The sequence below is a fragment of the Epargyreus clarus genome, unplaced genomic scaffold (genome assembly GCF_041222505.1).
Source record: "Epargyreus clarus isolate Ecla_fem2 unplaced genomic scaffold, WU_Ecla_fem_2.2 ptg000008l, whole genome shotgun sequence".
In the NCBI taxonomy this organism is placed as follows: domain Eukaryota; kingdom Metazoa; phylum Arthropoda; class Insecta; order Lepidoptera; family Hesperiidae; genus Epargyreus; species Epargyreus clarus.
The window spans coordinates 10234797-10258865 of NW_027332216.1; the positions used below are offsets into that span (position 1 = coordinate 10234797).

The 24069-nt window shown below is 34.3% G+C and overlaps 1 protein-coding gene across 1 annotated transcript in view; it reads right to left on the bottom strand.

Moving 5' to 3' along the window:
• Positions 1–13187: 13187 nt before the first annotated feature.
• The window catches only part of rho-5 (rhomboid-5), a 240369-nt gene continuing 229487 nt past the window's right edge, over positions 13188–24069 (bottom strand). The window contains exons 6-12 of the mRNA XM_073075970.1: positions 20997–21210; positions 16532–16738; positions 15956–15976; positions 15675–15763; positions 15050–15305; positions 14674–14928; positions 13188–14586 (exon numbers count right to left, since the gene is read on the bottom strand). Of these exons, the coding sequence (XP_072932071.1) occupies positions 14155–14586; positions 14674–14928; positions 15050–15305; positions 15675–15763; positions 15956–15976; positions 16532–16738; positions 20997–21210 (1474 nt within the window). The 3' untranslated portion in view covers positions 13188–14154. The remainder of the gene's footprint in view (positions 14587–14673; positions 14929–15049; positions 15306–15674; positions 15764–15955; positions 15977–16531; positions 16739–20996; positions 21211–24069) is intronic.

Here is a 24069-nt window from a genome sequence, read left to right on the forward strand (position 1 = left end):
AAATCATTCAGGTATGCAGGTTTCCTCACGATGTTTTCCTTCACCGTTTAGCAAGTGATAATTAATTTCTAATACGCACATAAATTTGAAAAATCAGAGGTGCGTGCCTGGGATTTGAACCTCGGACCTCTCGATCAAGAGGCCGAGTTTATTAACCACTAGGCTATCACTGCTTTTTATAGATATTTTTTTTATTCATTTTTTAATGTATGTGTTTCTCTTCCTCTTCATTGTGGTATGTCATGTTCATTTTGCTTTTTAACTAATTGTAAAATTTATTAGTGGAAACTGTAATTATTCCTCTGTTTGTATCTATGAACCATTTACCTATGTTATATAGTATGAATTATTTGTTTCCCAAATAAATAAATAAAAAAAAGTGTGTATGTGTCAGCTACGACGAACGATTGGAGTTTACTCCTTACGAACGATAATTATGATATACATCGAATAGAAAAAAAGGGTAAATGAACGCATCTGCTAAAATGATAAGAGAAACAAACATATATCTGTAATTATTTGGATTATTTATATTACTTCAATAATGCGTATTACATAAAGTATGTTACAAAATAATATAAATAATAATAATAATAATAAAAACATTAAAACTTGATGGTTAGGTTGCTGTTTATGTACGTTGTATATAGATGTATACAATAGATGCTACTATATGCATTTATTATACAGCATGCATACCCTGTACTCGGTAGCAGTATACAAGTTGTGGCAGAACTTCGTAATACGCAGGCGCGCAACACACACGTACAAACATACGCACACATTCAACTCTCAGACTGGAGATAGTGAACTATACAGTGAGACTACGAAGTATCGCGCAAAGAGGAGACCCCGAGAATGAGATACGCTGTGTAATGTATTCCATCTCATTCTTTTACACGTTCAATCCTACAGATACATATGTTTGTCTCTTTCTACGTAACGCCTCAACTTTTCGTGTTACACTTGATTTTACTCCTCATAAAATTTTCGTACCGGGCCTTATAACTCAAATCGTTTCTTAAGGAATAAACTCCAAAAAAAACTTATTTTCGATAAGATCTCTTTAAAATCATTTACAATTCCATAACCACAAATTCATACTGAATAATATTATATAATTCTGATCATATTGATAATTGATAATTGATAAACAGTATCATCACATAATACTATAAAAAGTATACATATAGATATTGGGTCAACATAAAAATATTTTATAAAGTAATCTCTTAACATTCGTAACAAGGATTCCCAGTATTTTAAATATCATGTAGACGCGTCAAGATAAAATCGAATCAAATAATATACATAAACACATAATTTTAATTTGTAATATATTTTTTTGTCTCAAACGTGTTGACAATGTCTCACGTGAGTTTTCGTCGAAATGCAAACATTTGTGGGCGATAATTTTGAACTTAAGCAAACATTATGATACATCAATGTAGATACATCAAATATTTAATTTTCTAGTTTACTTAAAGTCCTACCAGGTAGACAAAACAATAACATTTTTTTTGTGTACGAAAGACTTTTTTGGGGAATGTCATTAAAGGTTATATTGACATATCTTTTATAAGAAATATGTGTTTACTAATATTATTTACAATTTACATTTAATTATGTACAATATTAACCTAATAAAAAATACTAAAATAATATATGAGACATAAAATAATTAAATATAATAAGCTTCATCCAAATTGCTGTCCCTTGGAAGACTCCCCAAAACGCTGGCGATATTACCTCGCAGAATAGCAAAGCTAATTCTTTGCCCGAGGTAAGCGCCAGAATTATTGTTTCTAAATCATACGGCTGCCAATGTAATCAATATTGCACGATGACATTTTATGCTATTGCACATAAATTTTATTAATAATATTTTCCTGTTCCTTCAATATTTTTTGTTTTCCAATAGTAAAACATCATCCGAAGAATCACAAATATTTCCATATTATGTTCTTTAAATCTCAAAAACTAGTAGTAAATCATAAAAATATATCTACCTCGGTAATTGCACCACAAAACATTACGCAGTATTTATTTAGTTCAATCATACCATTGTTCACACGTTTATTAAAATATGCAAAAAGCAAATAATCCAATCGGAAATGCTATGTGACGTTTTGATACAGATACAGGATGTATTTTTACTGGGAATAAAGTGATGAATCCGAAATTATAGACAAAAGCAAAAATACTAAAGTTAAAACTATGATTCATCTATCAATAAATTTAAACCTATCCACTTCGGTCTAATGATTATAAGAATTTTGTTTATTCTTTTAAAAAATGAGATCTATGATTTACGGGCTTTAAAATCAATTGAAACAGAAGTTAGCTAAAGTTTTGATCAAAGTGGTCTAATTTAGATTGAAATCAGTATCCTGAACATGTCTTTTTACGTTTTTACAAAAATTACTGTTTTTGTATTTGTTTACGTATTTGCCCGTTCAGCGTCTGTATATGGACTGTACTATTAAATAAATAAACATTATAAATATAATCGATTGATGGCTGTTATACAAAAATAACTTAGTATTTAATAACTTTATTATTACGCATGTCCCTTATTCTTTTTACATATTGCAAACAGAGTACTTACGTATTATTTTCCAATGCGATCAATTGTTTAAAAAAACATATATTTATAAAATTTTATATGAAACCCTGCATCTATATATGTATTTCAAAGGTATCTTATTCAAAGGTATTCGTAATTAAGTAAATATATAAATAAAACGACTAATACTAAGACTGCTGTAGCTATAAAGTTTTAAAGCATAATTCTGAACTTAATAATAATAAATATATGTTGGATAACATCTCCATAAGCATGGTTTGCAAGTGGATTGAAGGTAATTTTGAAGGTCCGCAAGCCACCCCTATTACTTCCTAATAACCACAGATTTAAGCACTGTTGTATTCTGCTTTGAAAGATTTGGTAAGGAAGAGTTATTCTAACCTTATCCTTAGGGGTAGCAACCTGTCTTCGCAGGACCTAAGGAAGGTCTTTAGTGTTATGTAGATTTGTATACAGATATCGACGGCAATGGTCACTAACTATTATATTACAAAATTAATGAATACGAACCTGTTACAAAATGTTGATACAAAATTATTTAAAAGTTGATTTGAATTTAACAAACTAATAATTATCTACTGATTGATTATTAACCAAAATATTACTCACTTGTCAGTTTTTTCCAATAAGTGTGAAAACGACTATAGTTTCACTGTTATTGGACTGTGCAAGTATTTATGATGTAGTTTTTGAGCGGTTTATTATCAGATTACTGTGACACTATCTTCCCTCCCAAGAATATACCTACGAATCTCTTTGACAAGTTCGATAGCGTAGTGAGAGCAGACTAGTTGTTCAAGATTGTTTCACAATAAATTGAAATGGCAAGATAATAAACATGTGGAATATGTAAACGTAAAAGATAAATGTAGGTATACGAGATCGCCAAAAAAGATTTATCTAGACAAGTGGTGTATTGTTTGACAAGGAACACTTAGTAAAACTGAAGGTAAGGATTACTCAAAAGTCATCTTGTGGTATCAATATACTTAATCGCTACTTTAATGATATTTAAGCTAATATATTGAAGGGCACACACATGTTGCGCTGCGCACATGTTGGAGAAACGTTAAAGGTAGTGGGATAAAGGTTATAATGCCGCGCTCACACGCTTAGTGCCGCAAACTTCAAACCTTTATAAAAAATTGAATTGTTTAAAAGCTATGCTACAAGCGCTTGCAACACAAACAACGGCAAATGCTCTTTCCACACATTTGAATTTGTAACAGTATGTTATTTGGTATAAACATCAGTGTTTAACCTTTTTACGACTAACGCATGTTATTAAGAATCACTCTGACCAATTTGTGCTTACCAAAGATCGAAAATTGACAAATACAAATCCAGTAGGCAAACCAGACGAATTTTTGGTGGGCAAAACATTGGATGCAATGTTTGTTATTAACGGACTTGAGTTGGCATTACTTGAGCTTACAATCAAGATCTTCACACCACTAGTGTCAACAGTCGTCATCTAGATGTTGATACAATTGATACAGATAGATCCATCTTGATCACCTGAACAAGTGTCTCTAGCTGTCATCGAGCTGAGATTGAGTCAGTGTCAGATGTTTAGGTGATTTAACTTAATGACGTCACAGTTGCGTCTGTAGTCTAGAGTGGACGTTGAAATGGTTATCGCGAATACCTCTCTATTATATAAATTTTGTTTATTTACACAAAATATATAAGGACGCGTGAATATTATCATGATTGGTTATCGTCGTACGTGCTTTAAAGGATTTTTACGTCTTGGTAGATACTCGTAGATTGGCATTTGCTCCAGCGCTTCCTCATATTTAAGAAGAATCTAGGGTTTCTAGATTATTAAAATTAATGAAATTAAAATTTTTTAATCAATTAAAATAAAGTTTTTTCTAGATTCTTTTTTTCGAGTTTCTAGATTATTTTAAGAAGAATCTAGGGTTTCTAGATTCTTCTTAAAAGAATCTAGAAACTTTATTTTAATTGATTAAACAATTTTAATTTCATTAATTTGCATTTGGGATCGGCACCTCAACATTAGGGATATAAACAGTATGTAGGTACTAGGAGACTAGGTACGAGTATGTAGGAGTAGCAGACAATCATGCAGTCCACCTGGTGGTAAGTAGCTTGTGGTTCTATCACTTAAAAAAGGTTGTTATTTTGACATCACAAACAAATACACCATTTTTATTTATGTCTATGTATATAATATAGATTATAATCTGACCCTGTACAAGCTTAGATTCTTATCTATCTTGACACCATTTATTCTCCGGCAGATTATTCAACACATGAATGAGGTTTTTCACTGTGAATTTGAGATTTGTACTCAATTTAACGTGAATATCCTCTTAACACCATTGTAAATTGTTAAACACTGTATGTCTCTATGTTTATGAAACAGCTTTAAAAACACGTGTAGGAACACGTGGCTGTGTCGCCATTTATGTGACATCAATCGCTGCTAAGTTATGGTTAGTGAGTGCCACGTAGTCGATCACTACAACTTTGTAGTTGAATTGAGTAGATCGGAGATTCCGATTCCTCTTTATTCCTCGTGATTCATTTTTCTCTTGATTTCTCAGGCGTCTTTTTAAAGCAATGTGCTTATGAGAAATCAATTATCATTTTGTTTTAAAGGTGGAGGAAAACATTGTGTAAAAATATACATGCCTGAGAGATATCTGAAGAACAGTTCTCAAAGATGTGTAAAATCTACCAGTTCGCACTTGGTCAGTACGATGAACGATGTACAAAACCACTCAGACCACTCTTGCAACGAGTAGAGTCATGTTCCCAGTAGTAGGACGGTGATGCTTTTACAATGAAGACGTTACAATAGAGACGTTGCTATTTCTGAAATGTACGTACGAAGGCCTTTTACTCGTATACCACCTCACACCTACTGTGACAGCCAAGTTGTTTAAATTGTATATTTTATTTCATTAATGTAGCTTTTGACGTCCTATTAGATATACGCTGTTTCCTCGTTTCTAGAGCAGCCTGCCTCGAAAAAAGATTACGTGCCCTTGAAGGTTGGCCATGGATAAAAGGTTCTGTTTTTCAACTGATAGCGCACCTCCACGTGAGTGAGATACGACGATTAGATCAAAATAAAACACAGAGATATTATGATAATAAGGTTTTTTGTTCGATTAATGCTAGTTTACAATAAGATTACTTTACGGTTCCCTTACGAATAGAATATCAATTAGTTGTATGTTCACAATGTACAATATGTAAGTTTTGTCTTAATTTTAAATTCTGAAAACAGTCCACCGGCCGCCGGCCGCAAGGGCACTTCGATACGTTACTGAAACTTATCTTAGTCAAAACAACGAATAATTGAGAGCCAGCAATACATAACACACCTTACACGTCACTCAAACACGACACGAGTTTGCATTAGTATAAAAAATACATTTACATACAGTAATTTACGTGCAATCATATCATTTGATAAGAGTGTATTCGTAAATTGATAAACCTCTTACAAATAATTCTGATACATCTTAAAACAGTTAAAGGCTTTGTGCATGAATCTGAGACATTACAAACTAGCCTTGTGTTGTGGCACTTAGAAATTTCTTTACATTCAATCAACCTTAACTTGGCGCACTGCACTCTCGTGCATCGTTTTTAGACTTTAACATATACATAACCTTACACAGCTTACAATAATTTCATGTCAGCAAAAATAAGTCAATAATTTACATTCCAATAATATATTTAAGTACTGTAAGTTTTAGTTATTTTTTCCCAACGCTTAAAGTTTTTTTTGATTCGGTATCCGACCGCATTAAAATGAGGCCTGTAATCTATTATTTCTCATTTTTATTTTTTTATTACTGAAATTCGGATCAAAATATTAATAACATAGCTAATTTATACAGAGTTATAAAAGAAATATAAAATGTAATTATAATTTTCTAATGGTATTTTCCAAAAACATTGGACTTTACGGCCACTTGTTCCTAATTTAAGATAAACAAAAGTCTACAATTTTTTTACCACAATGAATGAAGCTTTTAAATAGCTTAGTTCAAAAATTATTGCAATAGTCTTTTTCAGTTTATTGAAAAAGTTAGATGTTTCGTACTGAAAAAATAAAATTATTGTAAGCTTTTTCTTTGAAAATAATAAGTACATATTACAATTATAATTCGCATGCAAGACTGTTTCAATAATAAACAGTAAGATTTATCTTATTAAAATATGTCACGATTAGTTTCTGGAGCGATGATCAAGTACATATTAACCTCAGGTTAAGTTCATGAAAATGTGAAACTATACATCGACGTAAATATAAATTACCTTTCATAAATAAAAAAATATTGGGAAAAGAAGAATATTGTGTATAAGATTTATATTCGCAAAAAAATACCAACGTCGTAAATGATTGTACGTATAAAGTCGATACTTTATTGTTTTTTTTTCTCTTACGAAAACTTTTCATTTATTAATATATGTTTATAGCAACATAATATTACGTTACATTTTAATTGCCCGCCAAGTTTACTTTTTCATCATGAAGTACAAAGTAATTACAAAAAATAATAGACAAAAAAGTAAAGATGCTTATTATCTACAATGCTATCTATCCTTACTAATTTCTCCCTTAATGCTTGCCTGATTATTCAGTACAAAATGTTATCGAGGGATATTATATAGAGGATGCCATTATTCGCCGTATGTTGTATTTCATTCAAATTCAAGTCTGTTCTATCATTGACGATCTCTCCAAAAACCAACAGTGCCATAGAAAGATACCAAACCTAGATACCATTAAATACAAGAACTAGACTACTAAATAAATATTAATTAAGCAATAGTGGCATAGGACTAGATTTAAAAAAGTGGTTAGAAACGATATCGATGCGTAAATGTTCTTAATAAAAAATAATCATATCATACATTTATTTAAAAGGTAAGTGAAGTACCATGTTACATATTATGTACAACAATTTACAGACAGTCTCCGATTTATATATTTATTTATGTTACACTTATGGTATTCGATTGTAATATTTACATTTATTCTAATTTATTTACATCATAACCAAATACGTCGGTCCCATTTATAATGTTACAGTTTGAAGCAACTTTTAATTTTATTATGCACAAAATGCAATGAATTTTCTTCATACATTTTTATTATTACTCACAACTTTTTTCATCGATATTATCCAATCATTGATTAAATATTTTGTAATATTTACTTCATTAAACCTTGGTTTAATCAATTGTTAAGATGATCATTAAAGTTTGATTAATAAGTATTTTTGCTCAATGTATTAGTTTTCTTGTCCCTACGGAGACTTTCTGTAAATTCGTACGACTACAAATTCAAAAGAAATGCATATTTCATGCAGAATTCGGTCTTTTGTGTGATAATTAAACAAATACTTGCATTAAATTTGTGCATACACGAAAATAATTTAATTTTATTATAAACGTCCAAAACAACGAACTTAAAAGGTACAGAGTATTTTTAAAGCATCATTATTTTCCCCAATTTGGAAAATGCAGTGATTTTCTCCCGATTAATTATCGGGAGAAAAACACAAAGTAAAATCTCTTGCATATGCTTCCTAGTCATTGACAGACTTTCTAGTCATTAGACAAGATGAATTTTATGTTATTTTTATATTCAAAAACTTATCAGCTGTTCACACACCATTTAAAGTAGGTGCATTATTTTTTGGAACAAGGACACGAAATTTCTCACAAACACATCTCATTATTGCATCAAGTCAACAAATTGCGCACTGGTGCTTCTCTTGTCACGTGGGTCTTGTCACGCCTGCGCGCGTGTCCCACCCGCACGCGTGATAACTCACTGCAGTCTCTTCGCGACCTGCGTGAGACACGAATGACAGGAAAACTATCTATGAAACTGTATGATACAAGTACGGATGCGGATCCGATCCGCGCGCGCGCACAAACACGCGTGACAAGAAACTGGCCCTTACACTAGTTTGATTCTCGTTATCCGTTCGTACAGTAATTATTGCTTCATCGACATATCCCAAGGAATGATTAGTCCTTTCAATACAAATACAAAAATAAATATGTGCCACTTTAGTAAATCGTTCCCTTGTTTATGCGTTTTTATTAAGACTACTTACAGAAAATTATATCTACATGGATCTCCGCTATTTTGTATAAAATTGTCACTTTGTTACACTTTCGTCACACAACATTATCAGCTACGACTGCAAAATAACAATAGTATTTATTGACTAAAAATAATACTACGCGGCGAAATCTAATGTAATTTCAGTAATTGGTGTATTCGTCGAAAGTTTATACCCATTGAATAACAAAGATAATATTATAATTACTTTAAAACTATTCTTTATTGCAATTATTGCTTCAAGAAAATTTTATACGTAAAATAATGAACAACACGATAGGCGGTGTAGTTGCTGAAATACGATTTCTTCCAGGACAGTACTAAAGTAAAAATGAATATAAGAAAAACGCTCCAATATCGTTTTTGTATTCTTCTACTATTGATTTAAGTACCTTTCGGCAATATTTTAACTTTTGCGATGGCACTGAACATTTACGGTGACAGTTACTTACCTTGACATAACATTATGTAAATGTATTTTACATTATAACGTCCATATCGACCGGAATAAAAAAAATTACTCAGTCTGACAACTAAATATATTTTTTATTCAGATTCAAAATATGTAGGTATCTATTATTTTTTTTTATAATATATGAGTAGCAGACGAGCATGCAGTCCACCTGATAGTATGTGGCTACTTCCGCCCATGGACATCTGTATTTAACCCTAGATAAGATTAGATATTACTACCTGAGGTCGGCCACAGATGCGCGGCTACTCCTGAGGACTAAGCTGGAACGCCTCGGAAAAGTATGTCTCCCTTACCCTTCAAAACGGAACACAGCAGCGTCTAACACTGCTGTTATTAGGTGTGGCAGTGGTGCCGCCGGAGTCTAACCATAAAGGGTTCTACCACCTTCAATAATTCTTAATACCTTCAATGATTATATGTTCTTATTAATTTGTAAATATACGGGTAATGCCTATGTACGTAGTCGCCAAATGATATTAAGCGATATAAAAATAGATCGTAATTAAATTTAACAAAATATGAAGATAACAGAAAATCCCGACGAATACACCAAACTTGCTATTAAATACAAATTATTGCGACTAGCTTAGCAGTAAATACTGGAAATAATAAAAAATACATATTATTGCTGTTAGAGACGCTAGCGGACTCTTGTGCTATGCTATAGCAATTTGTAATCTTCCTGTAGAATCTCGACTTATGTAGAGGAGACGCCATCTATACATAACTTTGGACCACTCTCCTCTATGAAAAATCTTTAAGGCTCTATTTATATTTACAGACATCGACCGAGTCAGACACGAGTCGTGACAAACAAAATCATATTTCTATATACCATATTTAAGAAACACGGACCGTGTCTACGCGGTGTCAATATAGATATATACATTAATACACGTTGAATAGAAAAATAATATTTTGTCTGCCACGGCATGTGACTGACACGCTCTATGTCTGTAGATGTAAATGATCCCGAAAACTGCAAATAAATGACATACTCTAATGATATAATCATACATATTATTAGCATACTTAATAAATTAATATAATCCTACGCAGACTTTATTATGACTACATATTTGACCAAACTAATAAGTTTACGACCGGGTGCGTTAATAGAACTGCTGATTTACGGAACCGGATACATTGATAAAAAATAATAAGCACATAATCCCATCACTGGCAGAATACGCCGAAAATAATCATTTCTATAATCGCACCCATTCATGCATCGTCTGTCAACACGTTAAATGAAAATATCAAATATTCGTTTTACCATACTTACATTATTTAGTAATATACTAAATTATGTATATTCACCTCATTACGGGAATAGGTTACATGCCACATAAAAATGAGCTTCTCTTTCTAATAATCGTATATAAAAATACATTTCCGTTATTTATACATAAGGCGAAAAATACCTATTTATTTAGAATCAATGGATGCATGAAAAATAACATTACATTTCTAGTAGCGATAAAACTTTTTAGAATCACGATAACAACCGAGTTTCTTACGTTGCGACTAAAATACATAGATACAATACGATGTAGCATCGTGGCACATTCCACGTCGTGTAATGTTACGACGTCGCATCGTGAAAATCTACGACGTGCATCGTAGAAAATCATTAACAAAATTGGTGTTGCAAAAAACCTTTATTTTTCCAAAGAAAATTCCAAAGTTGCATCATTCGTGAATATTGATCCGTTTTGGTATTTTCCATAATTACTGATGGCAAATAATTTAAAGAAAATACACCGCAGGATTGTATCATACATTTTGATGATACCGTTATTTTTCCAACGCACGTCGTAGTTTTCCACGGCGCAACATCACAACGTTACACGACGTCGCAACTTGCCACGATACGACGCCGTGTCGTTTGTACATATTTTACCCATTACCCACTTACTATAATTCAATGTAAGTGTAAAACAAAAAAAATCAAAACATGTGGCATAACGTCATTCCCGTAAAAGGCACATAGACAGGGCATACCACACATAATACAATTAACGTAATGATCATATCCGTTATATGTTACAGAATATATACAATAAACCATTGTTTCCTCACGTACGCACAGTACGATATTGTGGAGTATCACATTCAACAGGGTAGCCTCGAAAAGCACCTTAACTACAATTTTATTTATGTACACAAATCGAAAATTGGCAAGTTTATAGAACCGAATCACGGCGACGATAAACAGCGCTACATTTGTTATCAACCCTTTTAAAGTTTTATATTATCACAAGTCATACATATCTTCTTGAATTTACGTAATAAAATACAAACAGAACAGAAACTAAATAAAAGTATGTATTAAAATATAATTAATTTATTTCAAACCTAAATTTTGCTGATATATGTATCTATGTAATATGGATGACGATTATTTTGGAAGACAATAATACTCGTAATTTTGTTACTTTTCAGCTGCTCTGATCATTGAGTTACTAACTAAAAAAATCCCTATAAAATGTGTGTTTACATCAAATCTGAAGTCTACTTTTTATATATAATATAGAGTAGCAGAGGAGCATGCGGTCCACCTGTTGGTAAGTATGTTTCCCTTACCACACCCTCTAAACCTGAACACAGTAGCGTTAAATACTGCTGTTATTAGGCAGAAATTGGTGTGGCGGTGGTGCCGGAGTGCCGGGGTGCCGGAGTCGAACCAAAGAGGGTTCTACCACCTTCATAAACAATTAATTCCTACTTGGCAATAGTTTGAACACTTCATTATATGATCAGATTTATTTACATGTCTTCTGACTTAAGCTTATAATATTTGGTTGTTTAGTTTTTTGCGCTGAGTATCGGCGCCGGATATCGGTATCTGATAAACGTATCCATAATAGTTATATAAATGTTCACAGAGGCTGGCCATTCTCTCAACCACATTTAAAATCGATTACACATAACTCTAGGAGATACCTCAAATGATTATAATAACGAATATTGAATACGTGGATTGGTGTAGATAAGTAGGTAAATAAGTGAGGTATATAGTCATGCAATAATACAAATTCAAAACAGTCTAGTCTGATAAATATATACGATCACTAATAGATGTTGTTAGTTATCTAAGTAAAGGAAGGTATTTGATCACAATATTTAGTAAATGACTTTGGTACCTAATTCAATTATCCAATACCCCTACGCCTACAAAATGCCCACTCCTCGAAACGGATACCCAAGAACGAGAAATTAGCTAAACATGCAACTGAAGGCAATTGAAGGTGGTAGAACCCTTTGTGGTTCGACTCCGGCGGCACCACCGCCACACCTATTTCTACCTAATAACAGCAGTGTTAAGCGCTGCTGTGTTCCGGTTTGAAGGGTGTGGTAAGGGAGACAGACTTTTCCGAGGCGTTCCAGCTTAGTCCTCAGGGGTAGCGGCGCATATGTGGCCGACCTCAGGTAGGAATATCTAATCCTATCTGGGGTTGATTACAGATGTCCATGGGCGGCAGTAGCCACTTACCATCAGGTGGACTGCATGCTCGTCTGCTACTCTTATATTATAAAAAAAAAAAAAAAAAAAAAAAAAAACTAACCTCAGTAAAAAATAACTTGTTAACAGCGGCGAAAGTCGCTTGAAACTCTAAAATTGCTAGTCGCTTCCTAGCTACCTACCTCTCATGGATGTCCATAATCGTTATTAAAGACCACAATGACATAGCAAACTTAAATATTTCCTTTATATTCTATTTCAGTATTAAACAATTGGCGTATGAAAAAAGTTTTTAACTTCCATAATCCAAGCTAGAGCAAAAATATGTGATGATGAAAGAATAAATGTCTTTCCAAATCTGGCTGAGGCAGTTCAATAAATTTAGGATCCAAGTGGCGCTCTAGTCATCACACTGGATTTCTACCCACGGTTCCAGTTTCAATACCTAGCCAATCCATGTGAATGTTGTAAGTATTTAGGTTCCAATGTTTGACTTGTAGCTTTAATCGTTGATGATGATGAACCTTCTTATTCTGAGAGGAGACCCGCGTCCAGCAATGGAACAGTAATGGGTTGATGATGATATCTGGTCTGTGTAATGTCTCCCTATTTTTCTTTGTATCCATGATACAAGTTCTTGTATCGGGTCTAGTAACGTTGTTGTTTTATTACTGTTGGCATACCTCAATATACCTTTACTTAGATAACAAGTCTACACAGCGATCGTATCATTAGAACTTCGAGAGTATAATACTGTAGGGTTACAGAACATGCGGCTAAGGCGGCAAGTGCAAACGTTAGTCACCATAACGATTAGTTTCTCCTCCACCTTCAAATATTACAGAACTATGTACAATTTCACACTAAAACGTCAGTTACAATTAATTTTTACAATTTTACACTCTTATTATCCACGGAATCTGTGTCTTTTGTGCAATATCCATAGGATTTTAATTTGCGACACTGTTTCTTTCTGGACTACTTGTTTGGCCATAATTTTTTGAGTAAATATTTATACGCAAAATATCTTCATGCATATATTTCACAGCCACATTCATCTCATTAATTGCAACAGAGAACCGAGGAGTTACAAATTAAAGACACTATAGATGAAGAATAAACTTACCGTCAATGTGACATTATTGGTAAATACATCATCCACACGGCACCAATACCACTGCTGAAACGACGCATCTTGCGCATTTTAACACTACCTAATTTATACAACGTTCATTATTGCAACGGCAGTGATCATTCGGCGAAAAGCACGTTTCATACCTTCGAACCTAACCCTTAAATCCAATAACGTCCTGTGGATATTACGAGAACTATTAAAAATTACAAACGATAACCAATCCATTAGCAGGCGTATTGGTACCGCGTTTTACATAAGGTCACGAAATTCGCCTTTAGGCGGTTGCACGGCGGCGGCGGGCTGAGGCGGGCGCGGGGCGCGCGGAGCAGAGGGGCGGCGGCGGCGGGGACGCCCTGGCCGCGCGCCGTCATACTCCATCCAGCTGCCGCACACGAACGTCCTGCGACGCACACATGTCCGGCGCGAACGGTAAACACGTAAAGTACGCACACGCCGCACACTCGTACGCGGGCGCCGCGTAGAACAACGCTATCAACGCGCACAACATCCCGCCCGCCGACACCAGGCACACCCACACCAGCACTATCTTCCGCCGCCGGTCGTACGGCCCGAACGTTATGAACGGCAGCAACGCGTACGATAGAAGGAAACCGAACACGAAACCGAACACGTGCGCGAAATTGTCGATCCACGGTAATAGGCCCAACAGAAACAGGGCGAAAGCTATTCCAACCAGCTTGAAGAGAGCGCGCCGTGGATGCCTCAACAGTGGCCACGCTCCGATGACTTCTACTATCAAACAAGCCAGTAGGCCAAAATGCGACCCGGCTGGCCCGACCTGAAATATGGAAAAACAGAGTCGTTATTATCCACTTCAAAAATTTATGTCATCTTACAGAAATCAAATTTTAGTAAAATTTGTTACCTCTGCTCTATATGGTTCGAAAATAGCTGATGCCATGTTTCCCGCCACACCACTGCCCAAGTAAATCACCGCTAATCTGACTGGTCCTGCCATCTTCTCCAGATCTCTCATGAAGAGCCATTGGAGAGCCAACGTTGCCGCTAGATGCAACAACCCCGCGTGTACGAACAAAGATGTCCATGCTCGATATAACTGGTCAGGACGTCTTCTTCTCATGAACGGCAACATTCCGCACACGTCATCAAGACAGGAAACCTGGAAATTTCAAGTAAATCAAATCCATAATTACTAGGAAGAACTTCTATCTCATCAATGTTTGATGATCAAGCAATAACATGTATCCTAAAAACAACAGTTTCAACTTTCATCAAATTACCTGTGAACACAACGACGCTTCTTCATGGAAGTAACCCTTGACGAAGTCACAGTGTTCCCTGGTCGTGATGACGCATTGCCCATGGACCCCTATGCAGCACGGATGACCGATGACCTCACACGCCATGTGTTCAGCAGCGTGACCTGCTCGGCCTGCCGCAGCTGATCCGTCGAGGACCGACTTGCGGCATATCGGCCATTTGGTGATGTCATCGGGCCATTCGTGCGGTGCTATTGAGCGCGGTGCTTCGCAGAACCTGGAAATTTAACGATGATATGTTATGGCTTGGCAAGTTTATTATTTACTCAAGAAGTCTTGTATGCTCTTTTTGCTTATTGCTCTATATTTTGCGGTTTTGTTGATTGTGGCCTCCAATTAAAGAATTTTGAGCCAGATAAGGTATGTTGGCCTCCTTGCGCAAATTCGCTCATATGCGTCGTGCGCTTTTGCGCGTGCATTTTTTTATATATTTGTTTTAAACGTTTAAATAAACATAAACACACACACACACTGACTATAATATTTTATGGATATGATCTTTGTATATTCATTTTTTAATTTTGCAAATTACATGTTCTTATTAGTAGTAGGTAGATTGTATATAAAGTAAAATCTTGACACTCACTTTGGATCTAACCCACACACTGACCCTGATATCCGACCTCCAGGACCTGATTCCCCCGAAGACCATTTCTTCCACGTTGATATTGTATTCTGAAATGAAATAATTGAAATTATAGTGATATAAATAATATAAACGTTGAAAATGGGCAAAGTAATGTTTCAATAGATAAAAAATATGATACACATTACTTAAGACAGGTCAACTCAAGACATGACTCCTTTTAATATAATTTCCAAAGAAAAAATCGCTAAATAATATTCACTTTCTATGATAGATCTCACCTTTGGTATTAATCCTCTTATCTAAATGCAGCGTGAAAAATAAATTCAATTTTATTATTTACACAAAAACATCTTTACAGAGAAGGCTTGACATTAATGATAAACCAAATTTATTCGTTTATGGTAATAAGGTATCCATATCGATATCTTTATATTCGCGGGTTTTATTATTCTGGTCCAGGCATGTTTATTACTTTAAAATAAATAAAATATATTTTTTAAATTGATTCTGCACTTCACTGTCGCAGTCTCCGATAAATTAAATTTGATGTTTTGATAGCTTATAAGATAATCTTATATTATAATAAATGTTTTTATTACCTAGTATCGTATCGTATTCTACTTCATCAAGAATCCAAGATATGATCCTCAATCGCTATCAAAGTTTTCTAAGTACTTACAGTATCATACAAGGTGTGAAATAAGAATAACCCGAATCATCGTTTTGTTTTCAACACTCCATCTCCATGTCGTCTCACCGACACCAAGATGCCTCGCACTATTCTCGTGTCCTCCCGCATGTATGGTGCGAATTTCATCCCAAAATGTATAAGATCATAACACAACGGAACTCACTGAACAATCTGCTTTAGAAGACTGCACACAACCCGAATCATCGTTTCGTATGCAACACGCCGTGTCCCGCTCTCTTCTCGCCGACGCCGCTATCGCCCGTGCTATCCTCGCATCCTTCCGCATGCATGGTGCGAACTTCGCCCCTAAATGTATAAGATCCGCGGCCCGTGGCCCCAACCAAAATGACGCTGGTTCCTCCCACTCCACCTGGAATATTAAAAGAAGTAAAACACACACCAATATTACATTTTTAATACGTGTTTAAAGATGCAACAGCTTCGTTGGTAAAGAGTAAAGCATTAGACCAAACATTGAACCGGCTTTTTTATATTCTCTGTTCACCAATATTTAATTTAATGCTTGTAGTAAATACACATATTCAAATATTAAGAAGAATATTAATATCTATTACGAAGGTATTATAATTATCTTTATTTAGCAAAATAGTTATAGTGTTTGGATTTGCAAGATGTATAAATATAAGACATTGAACTTAGTTTTCTGGAATAGTAACTAATCTGCAATCAGCAACTCATTTGATATAACACTTTAAACACAAATGCGGGTATGTGAAGTGGGGACCACACCATGACGGCGCTCGAGTTAATAGAGAGCGGCATTCTGGTCGGAGACTTCAGCAAGAACAGTCGAATATCGAAGATACTAATCACTAGTGTGAAATTACTTACGTACAGTTGTTATATCGTTCATCTGTATCTTTTAAGTGACTATATTATTACATGACTTGAAGACCTTCAAGATGACTTTGATTACAGAAAAGTTTTTATATCACGGCGTGCGTAAATGGACGTTTTACGCAAAACCCCCATTTCCGACCCCGTAATATAAAATTTTATACAACACGCGGACGAAAAATGTTTTTCTGACTCGTGTGATTGCAGTCCTCGCCTGCGGCTCGGCCTGCAAACTCACACTTGTCAGAAAAAAATTTTTCGTCCTCGTATTGTAATGTACTATTAAAACATTTTCATCTATGAAAAAAAACTAAAACATTTACATTTTAAATTACGAAACAGACGTTACTTTTATTCAATTTAGTGTTCTACAAGTACTAATGCATTTAATACCGCGACTTATGTAAAACATCGGCCATAACTAAGCAAATTTAATTAATTCTAGTTAAAAACACGAATTCCATTTTATAATTTCGTCCATTAACCCGCCCAAAGGTCACATTCAGACCGCAAACGTTATGTTGCGCTGAAAAAGACCCGAATAAAATGAGATTACTTAAAATGAAAAGCGGAAACGGGCCAGACCACACGAGCAAAACCATTAAGGTACTATGGTAAAAAATATTTCGTTCTTAATTTTTTTCCAAAAGTACACTTCTTCCAGTTGAATAACATCAAATTTATAGTAAAGAAGAAGTCGCTACTTATTAAAATCAATAATTTTTTTGCTAATATAATATTGAAATTTGACAACAAGTCAAGTAGGCAGAAATTGACTAATTTCTATCTTTGGCAAGGAATAAACAGCAGGCGTAACAGACATGAAACCAGCACTTTTTAAAACCATGAACGTGAATTTAAAACAGAAGAGCCTTCATATATAAAATGACGTCTAAAAACTAAATATAAAAAGTTCAGATAACGTGAAGTGTACTCGATAAAGATAACGTGAAGTATATTCAAGAAAAAAGATGGACACATGATTCGTGCCTACTTTTCTTGAGCCATAGCCTCACTCAAAGTTTACAATTAGACCACAAATGTTATGTTGTGCTAAAAACACCCGAATGTAATGAGATAACTTTAACGAAAAACAAATTAAGACGCGGGATCTAAAAGGTACAAAACCACAAAGGTCTCAAATACGTTACATACTTAACTCTATGGCCAGTCATAATAAACACCTGTGCTATTGTGAGCGAAGAAACGAGCAAAATTATATCGCAATAACAAAATTTAACAGTCAAATATATAATGTTCAGATTGCCTACTACAGGCATGTTGCTCTAAACGTAAAAACTCTTTTACAAGACGGGCCGAGAGACAGAAGCGACTCCACAAATCATAATTAACGTTAATGCTAATCCTTCATATCAAAAAACCCAAATGTAACATTTCCATAACCCAATTAACACGATCTAGTGCCCAAACTTATTTATTAAAGTTAAGTTTATGTTACTTATCTAATCTGATTTTATATTCGACCAATTACCAATACACTTTTCTCTATCTAATAGAAATCCCAAATCCAAATTACAACAGTTTCTTAATACATTCGTTGTATCTTTAGACATGATAGTAGAACAAATTCCTAAAAGATGGCGGAGGATTTTCTAAGCGGCAAAAAGTAGACAAAAGGGTCCCACAAAGCCCATGCGACCTACATCCCCCTCATTAATACTCTTACTTTGTACGTTACATGTGTCGTGGCTTTGCGCCGCCGCCTGGTAATTACCATTACTAATGACGTGTCAAAACTTCAATGTACATGAATATTTTTCTTAGCCCCATGCGTATATCAATGTTAGTTTAAATAGTATTGCATTTTTGTCGATATTATCTTGTGAAACGTTTTAAGATTGATATAAGCTAATTTAGTTCAATCTTCATTATGTTCAGATCGATATGGTCAATATTTACGTTTTACTTATATTACGCTAAATATATTTTCCGCATATCTGTAGCTATACTAAATCTTTAGTTCAAGATTCTATCTTCTTCTCTTCTATTATAGGTATATTAGTCTCGATAACAGCTAAAATAACAACGATCTAAATATTTTTTTTATTTCTATACATTTCTACCTAGTGATTTTCATATTTTGTAGCGTGTTACCATTACTAATGCCGTGTCAAAACTTCAATGAACATGAAGATTTTTCTTAGCCCCATGCGTATATCAACGTTAGTTTAATTAGTGTTGCGTTTGTATCGATATTGTAGTATTTTATCATTGATATAATCTACTCGTAATTGATTTCAATCTTAATAATGTCGACCAATATCGTCAATATTTACGTTTTAACTTATATCACAGTAATTATACTTTCCATATATTTCAATAGTAATTTATTTTATTTTAACATTGGCCTTAAGATTGTAATCTTTGTCGTAATCACTTAAAATAAATTTCAATATTCTATTTTCTTCTCTCCTATTATTATTATTATTATTTTATAATATAAGAGTAGCAGACGAGCATGCAGTCCACCTGATGGTAAGTGGCTACTGCCGCCCATGGACATCTGTAATCAACCTCAGATAGGATTGGATATTCCTACCTGAGGTCGGCCACAGATGCGCCGCTACCCCTGAGGACTAAGCTGGAACGCCTCGGAAAAGTCTGTCTCCATTACCACACCCTTCAAACCGGAACACAGCAGCGCTTAACACTGCTGTTATTAGGTAGAAATAGGTGTGGCGGTGGTGCCGCCGGAGTCCAAACAAAATGGGTTCTACCACGCTCAATTCTTATTAGTCTCGTTAACAGCAAACATAATAACGATCTAGTTATTTTTCACTTCTAACTATTTCTAACTAGCGATTGTCAAGCTTATCTACCCACTAAAATGTTTCTTAGTGACATTCTAGACATAAATCCCTGACCGAACTTTGCACTATCTTGGCAGCATTAAATTTTCGGAACTTGTCCGTCTAAAAGCTTTATGTCATTTAACCTTGTTGTTTAAAGTCTGAACAAAGAAACGGTTTAGGGAGTTGCCAACATTACTCCCTTAAGGCACCTCAATATTCCTAGGAAAATTCATATATGTATGAGTCCACCAAAAGTAGAATCCTATTACGTAACAGCGAAATAAGCCGACTATGAGCGCCAAGAGTATATTCAGTGGAGGCAATCACTTCCATTTATGTCGACGTGCGCAATAAAGGTGCAAATTCGCTGTGATGGAATTTGAGATGGACGACGGAGAAATATATAAAAGTACATGAAGCTGAATGACAAGGAACCCCTAAAGCGGAAACGATCATAGACGTATCTTGAAACTTTTTTCGTTGCGTCATAAACTGAAGTGGTGTTCCAGAAATCTATGAGAATATGTATCAAAGTTTTTTTAACATTGTAATATCTGAACTTGATTGCTAGATTAACAAATTTATAAGATGTTGCCGTGTCCATGAGAAAAGCATGATTTGTCAAATAGCTCATCGATTAATGCAGATGATTTGATAACGAGAATAACATATCCAAAGATGTTGATTTCCATATTGTGTCGATGTATCCAACAATAATAAATTAAAAAAAAAAAACAATAATAATAAAAACCTCTATTGAGCTAACTCAGACCTTGACAAATTATTTGATTATAATTTACAACGTTTTATTTTAACCTGCAGTTCTGTTATCGCAGGTCCAATATGACTGACAGAGTAAAGGATTTCTCGAATTCAATAGAAAGATTACGCAGACGAAATTTGAGAAGGTTATGTATAAGCTAGATAAGATCAGCAAATACGTTTATTGTTACTCACCTGTTGTAAACTAAGACTCTTAACAAGAACTTGTCCAGAATGCGTGTGCCTGCCGAAGCCCACTGGTCCGAACCCGTAGCACAGTAGTGACAGTAGTAGCACCAAGGTCTGCACCGTGCTCACCCACCACGTGAAGTACGGCCGGTAGTCCGTCAGCTCGTCCAACTGACGAGCCACCTCCTCTTGGTTCGTTACTGATTTTCTTAATGATCGCCTGGAAATAAAATACATTAGGCTTTTAATTATGGTTTATAAGCGATGTCAGCATATTAAGTCAATTCTATTATAGTTAATGGTCTTGAAGAAACAGTTTGTAAATTGAAGGATATTATTCCTAATTCATGATATCGTTAATTTTGTGTTGTACAAAGAAATAAGTAATCCAAAAGTAACAAATAAGCACAACGAAACGACCACGTATACAATTTTAATCTTATTAAGTTTGACACAATTCTACAAACAAGATTCGTCAGATTCCCAGCCAAAATTCAGAATATCAACTCTAACGTGTATCAGGTATCAGACGAACAATTCAGATGCGTTCAGACGTGAAGCCCTCGGCTAACAAACCCGTTGGCTTCAGATAACACTTTCAGATTTGAATCCAATAGAGTAAACCTAATATGTCAGGCATATACATATATAGGGTAAGTTTATAGTTACGAAAATTATACAGATTTTATTGTTTTAGTGTAACTAATTGTTTTATTATATCATGATTGTTAAAAAGTTATTTTAAGTCGATTTTATAATGGTCTAACTGTCTTGATGAAATATTTTGTAATTGACGAAAGCCATTAAAAATTCGAAAATAGAAAAATGTATATTTCAAAGATTAGCATTTTTAGAAAAGCCCATGATGTATCTGTAAAATATTTAGTATTAATTAACAATACTATAATATTTTTTATCTCCAAAGAAACACGGAGACACACGAATAAACACAACCAAACGAACACGTTTTAATCTTATTAACTTCAATACAATTTCGAAAACAAGATTCGTCAGATTCCCAGGCAACATTTCAGAATATCAACTCTAACGTGTATCAGGTATCAGAGGAACAATTCAGATGCGTTCAGCCGTGAAGCCCTCGGCTAACAAACCCGCTGGCTTCAGATAACACTGTTAGCGATTCTGCGTGGATTTAAATCCTCTAGACTACACCTAATATTGCAGACGTTAGGTTAAAATTGGAGAAATATCTGTACAATATCCAGAATTTGTTAACAATACTAATATGTATTAAAAGAAAAATATACATAACGCTCCAAGGAAATTATACGTAACACAAAGGTAACAAAATAAACACAAACAAACGACCACGTATACAGTTTTAATCTTATTAAGTTCAATACAATTCCACAAACAAGATTCGTCAAATTCCCAGCCAAAATTCAGAATATCAACTCTAACGTGTATCAGGTATCAGAGGAACAATTCAGATGCGTTCAGCCGTGAAGCCCTCGGCTAACAAGCCCGTTGGCTTCAGATAACACTGTTAGCGAATCTGCGTCGATTTAAATCCAGACTACACCTAATATTGCAGACGATACATATACCTAAATAGGGGAAACTTTAGGTAGAATAGTAGAGTAAAATTCTATCCATAAAAATAGTCATGATAATTTTAGAGATTTAATTGTTTTCAGACGCTTATTTGTTTTATTAATACTATATTGTTCTGTTTGTAGTAAAATCTTATAACAATAATTACTTGGTCAGTTGATATAACAATAGAAATTTATTGACACTATCGTGTATATCACAATAGTGACCGTGTAAATTTACTAATTCTTTTTCACATCATCATCAAGCCATTACTGGCCTACAGCTGGGTCACGAGTCTCCTCTTAGAATTAGAATGATTAGGCTTTAGTCCACAGTGCAGGCCAAGTGTGAATTGGTAGACTTCAGATACCTTTGAAAACTGTTTTATTTTTAAGATTTCTCAGGTGTGCAGGTTTCCTCATGATATTTTCCTTCACCGTTTAAGCAAGTGATCATTATTTTTTAACACGCACATAACTTTGAAATATCCGAGGAATTTTGGATTGGTATTTGAATATCGGATTCCTTTGATCAAGAGGCCGAGTTTCTAAACCACTAGGCTATCAGTGATTTTCATATACAACAATATAATGAGCAAAAATTTTTAATAGTGAAGACAATTTCGAAACTCGACGGCAAATCGAAATTCGAAACTCATCAACGCGAACATGTAGCTGCATCAGGCGAACAATTCGAGCTCATTCAACCATGTTGACAAACTCTAGCTCATAAGCGTAGTGTTCGGATGAAGTTATTTCTTTTAATGTTTTTTTCGACTATTTATCAGCTTTAGGTCTGTAGAGGTGATTACATCAAAATACCGTTCTTGAAGCATTATTGACTAAATGTATATTTAATTATTTAGCTAAATAAGTTTTACAATATTTCCAACAGATATGTATAAATCTGGAAATAAGCTTGAGTAATACTATGCAAATCTTAACAGGTTTAAAAATGCGCGTTTATTTAAGTATATACTTGCAAGAAGTGAAATAATAAGCAAAAGATTAATACGTAATTATCGTAATAATTATCATTCATTCATTTATTTCAAATCATGAATGTAACGTAACGTCAACGTTACCGTTTCTGTTTTACCTCTCATGGTGCGCCTACGTAAGTTTCATCCAAAAATTACAACATTAATATTATAATCTAATTTTTTCTTAGCAATTTCAAAAATTAATGCCTGTACAGATTGTACACCAACCAAAATTCGGAATTCATCAACACTACATATAGATTAGCTGAGCAATTGAGATCCGATCGCGTTTGAAGTTATCGGTTAGCTTCGATGACTGTACTGAGGGCGTGGATTTAGATCCGCTAGACTGTATCTAATACGGTAGCCGGTGGCTATAAAGCTAGTTTATTTATTTAATTCACAAAATCCACAGCTTGTAACAATCAATTTACAATCTAAACTTATAATATAGGTCTTGAAGCCAATTACGGATTTACAATATACTTATTAAGCTAAAAAACGTCACATAGTATTCATCACATTACTTAAGAATAAAAG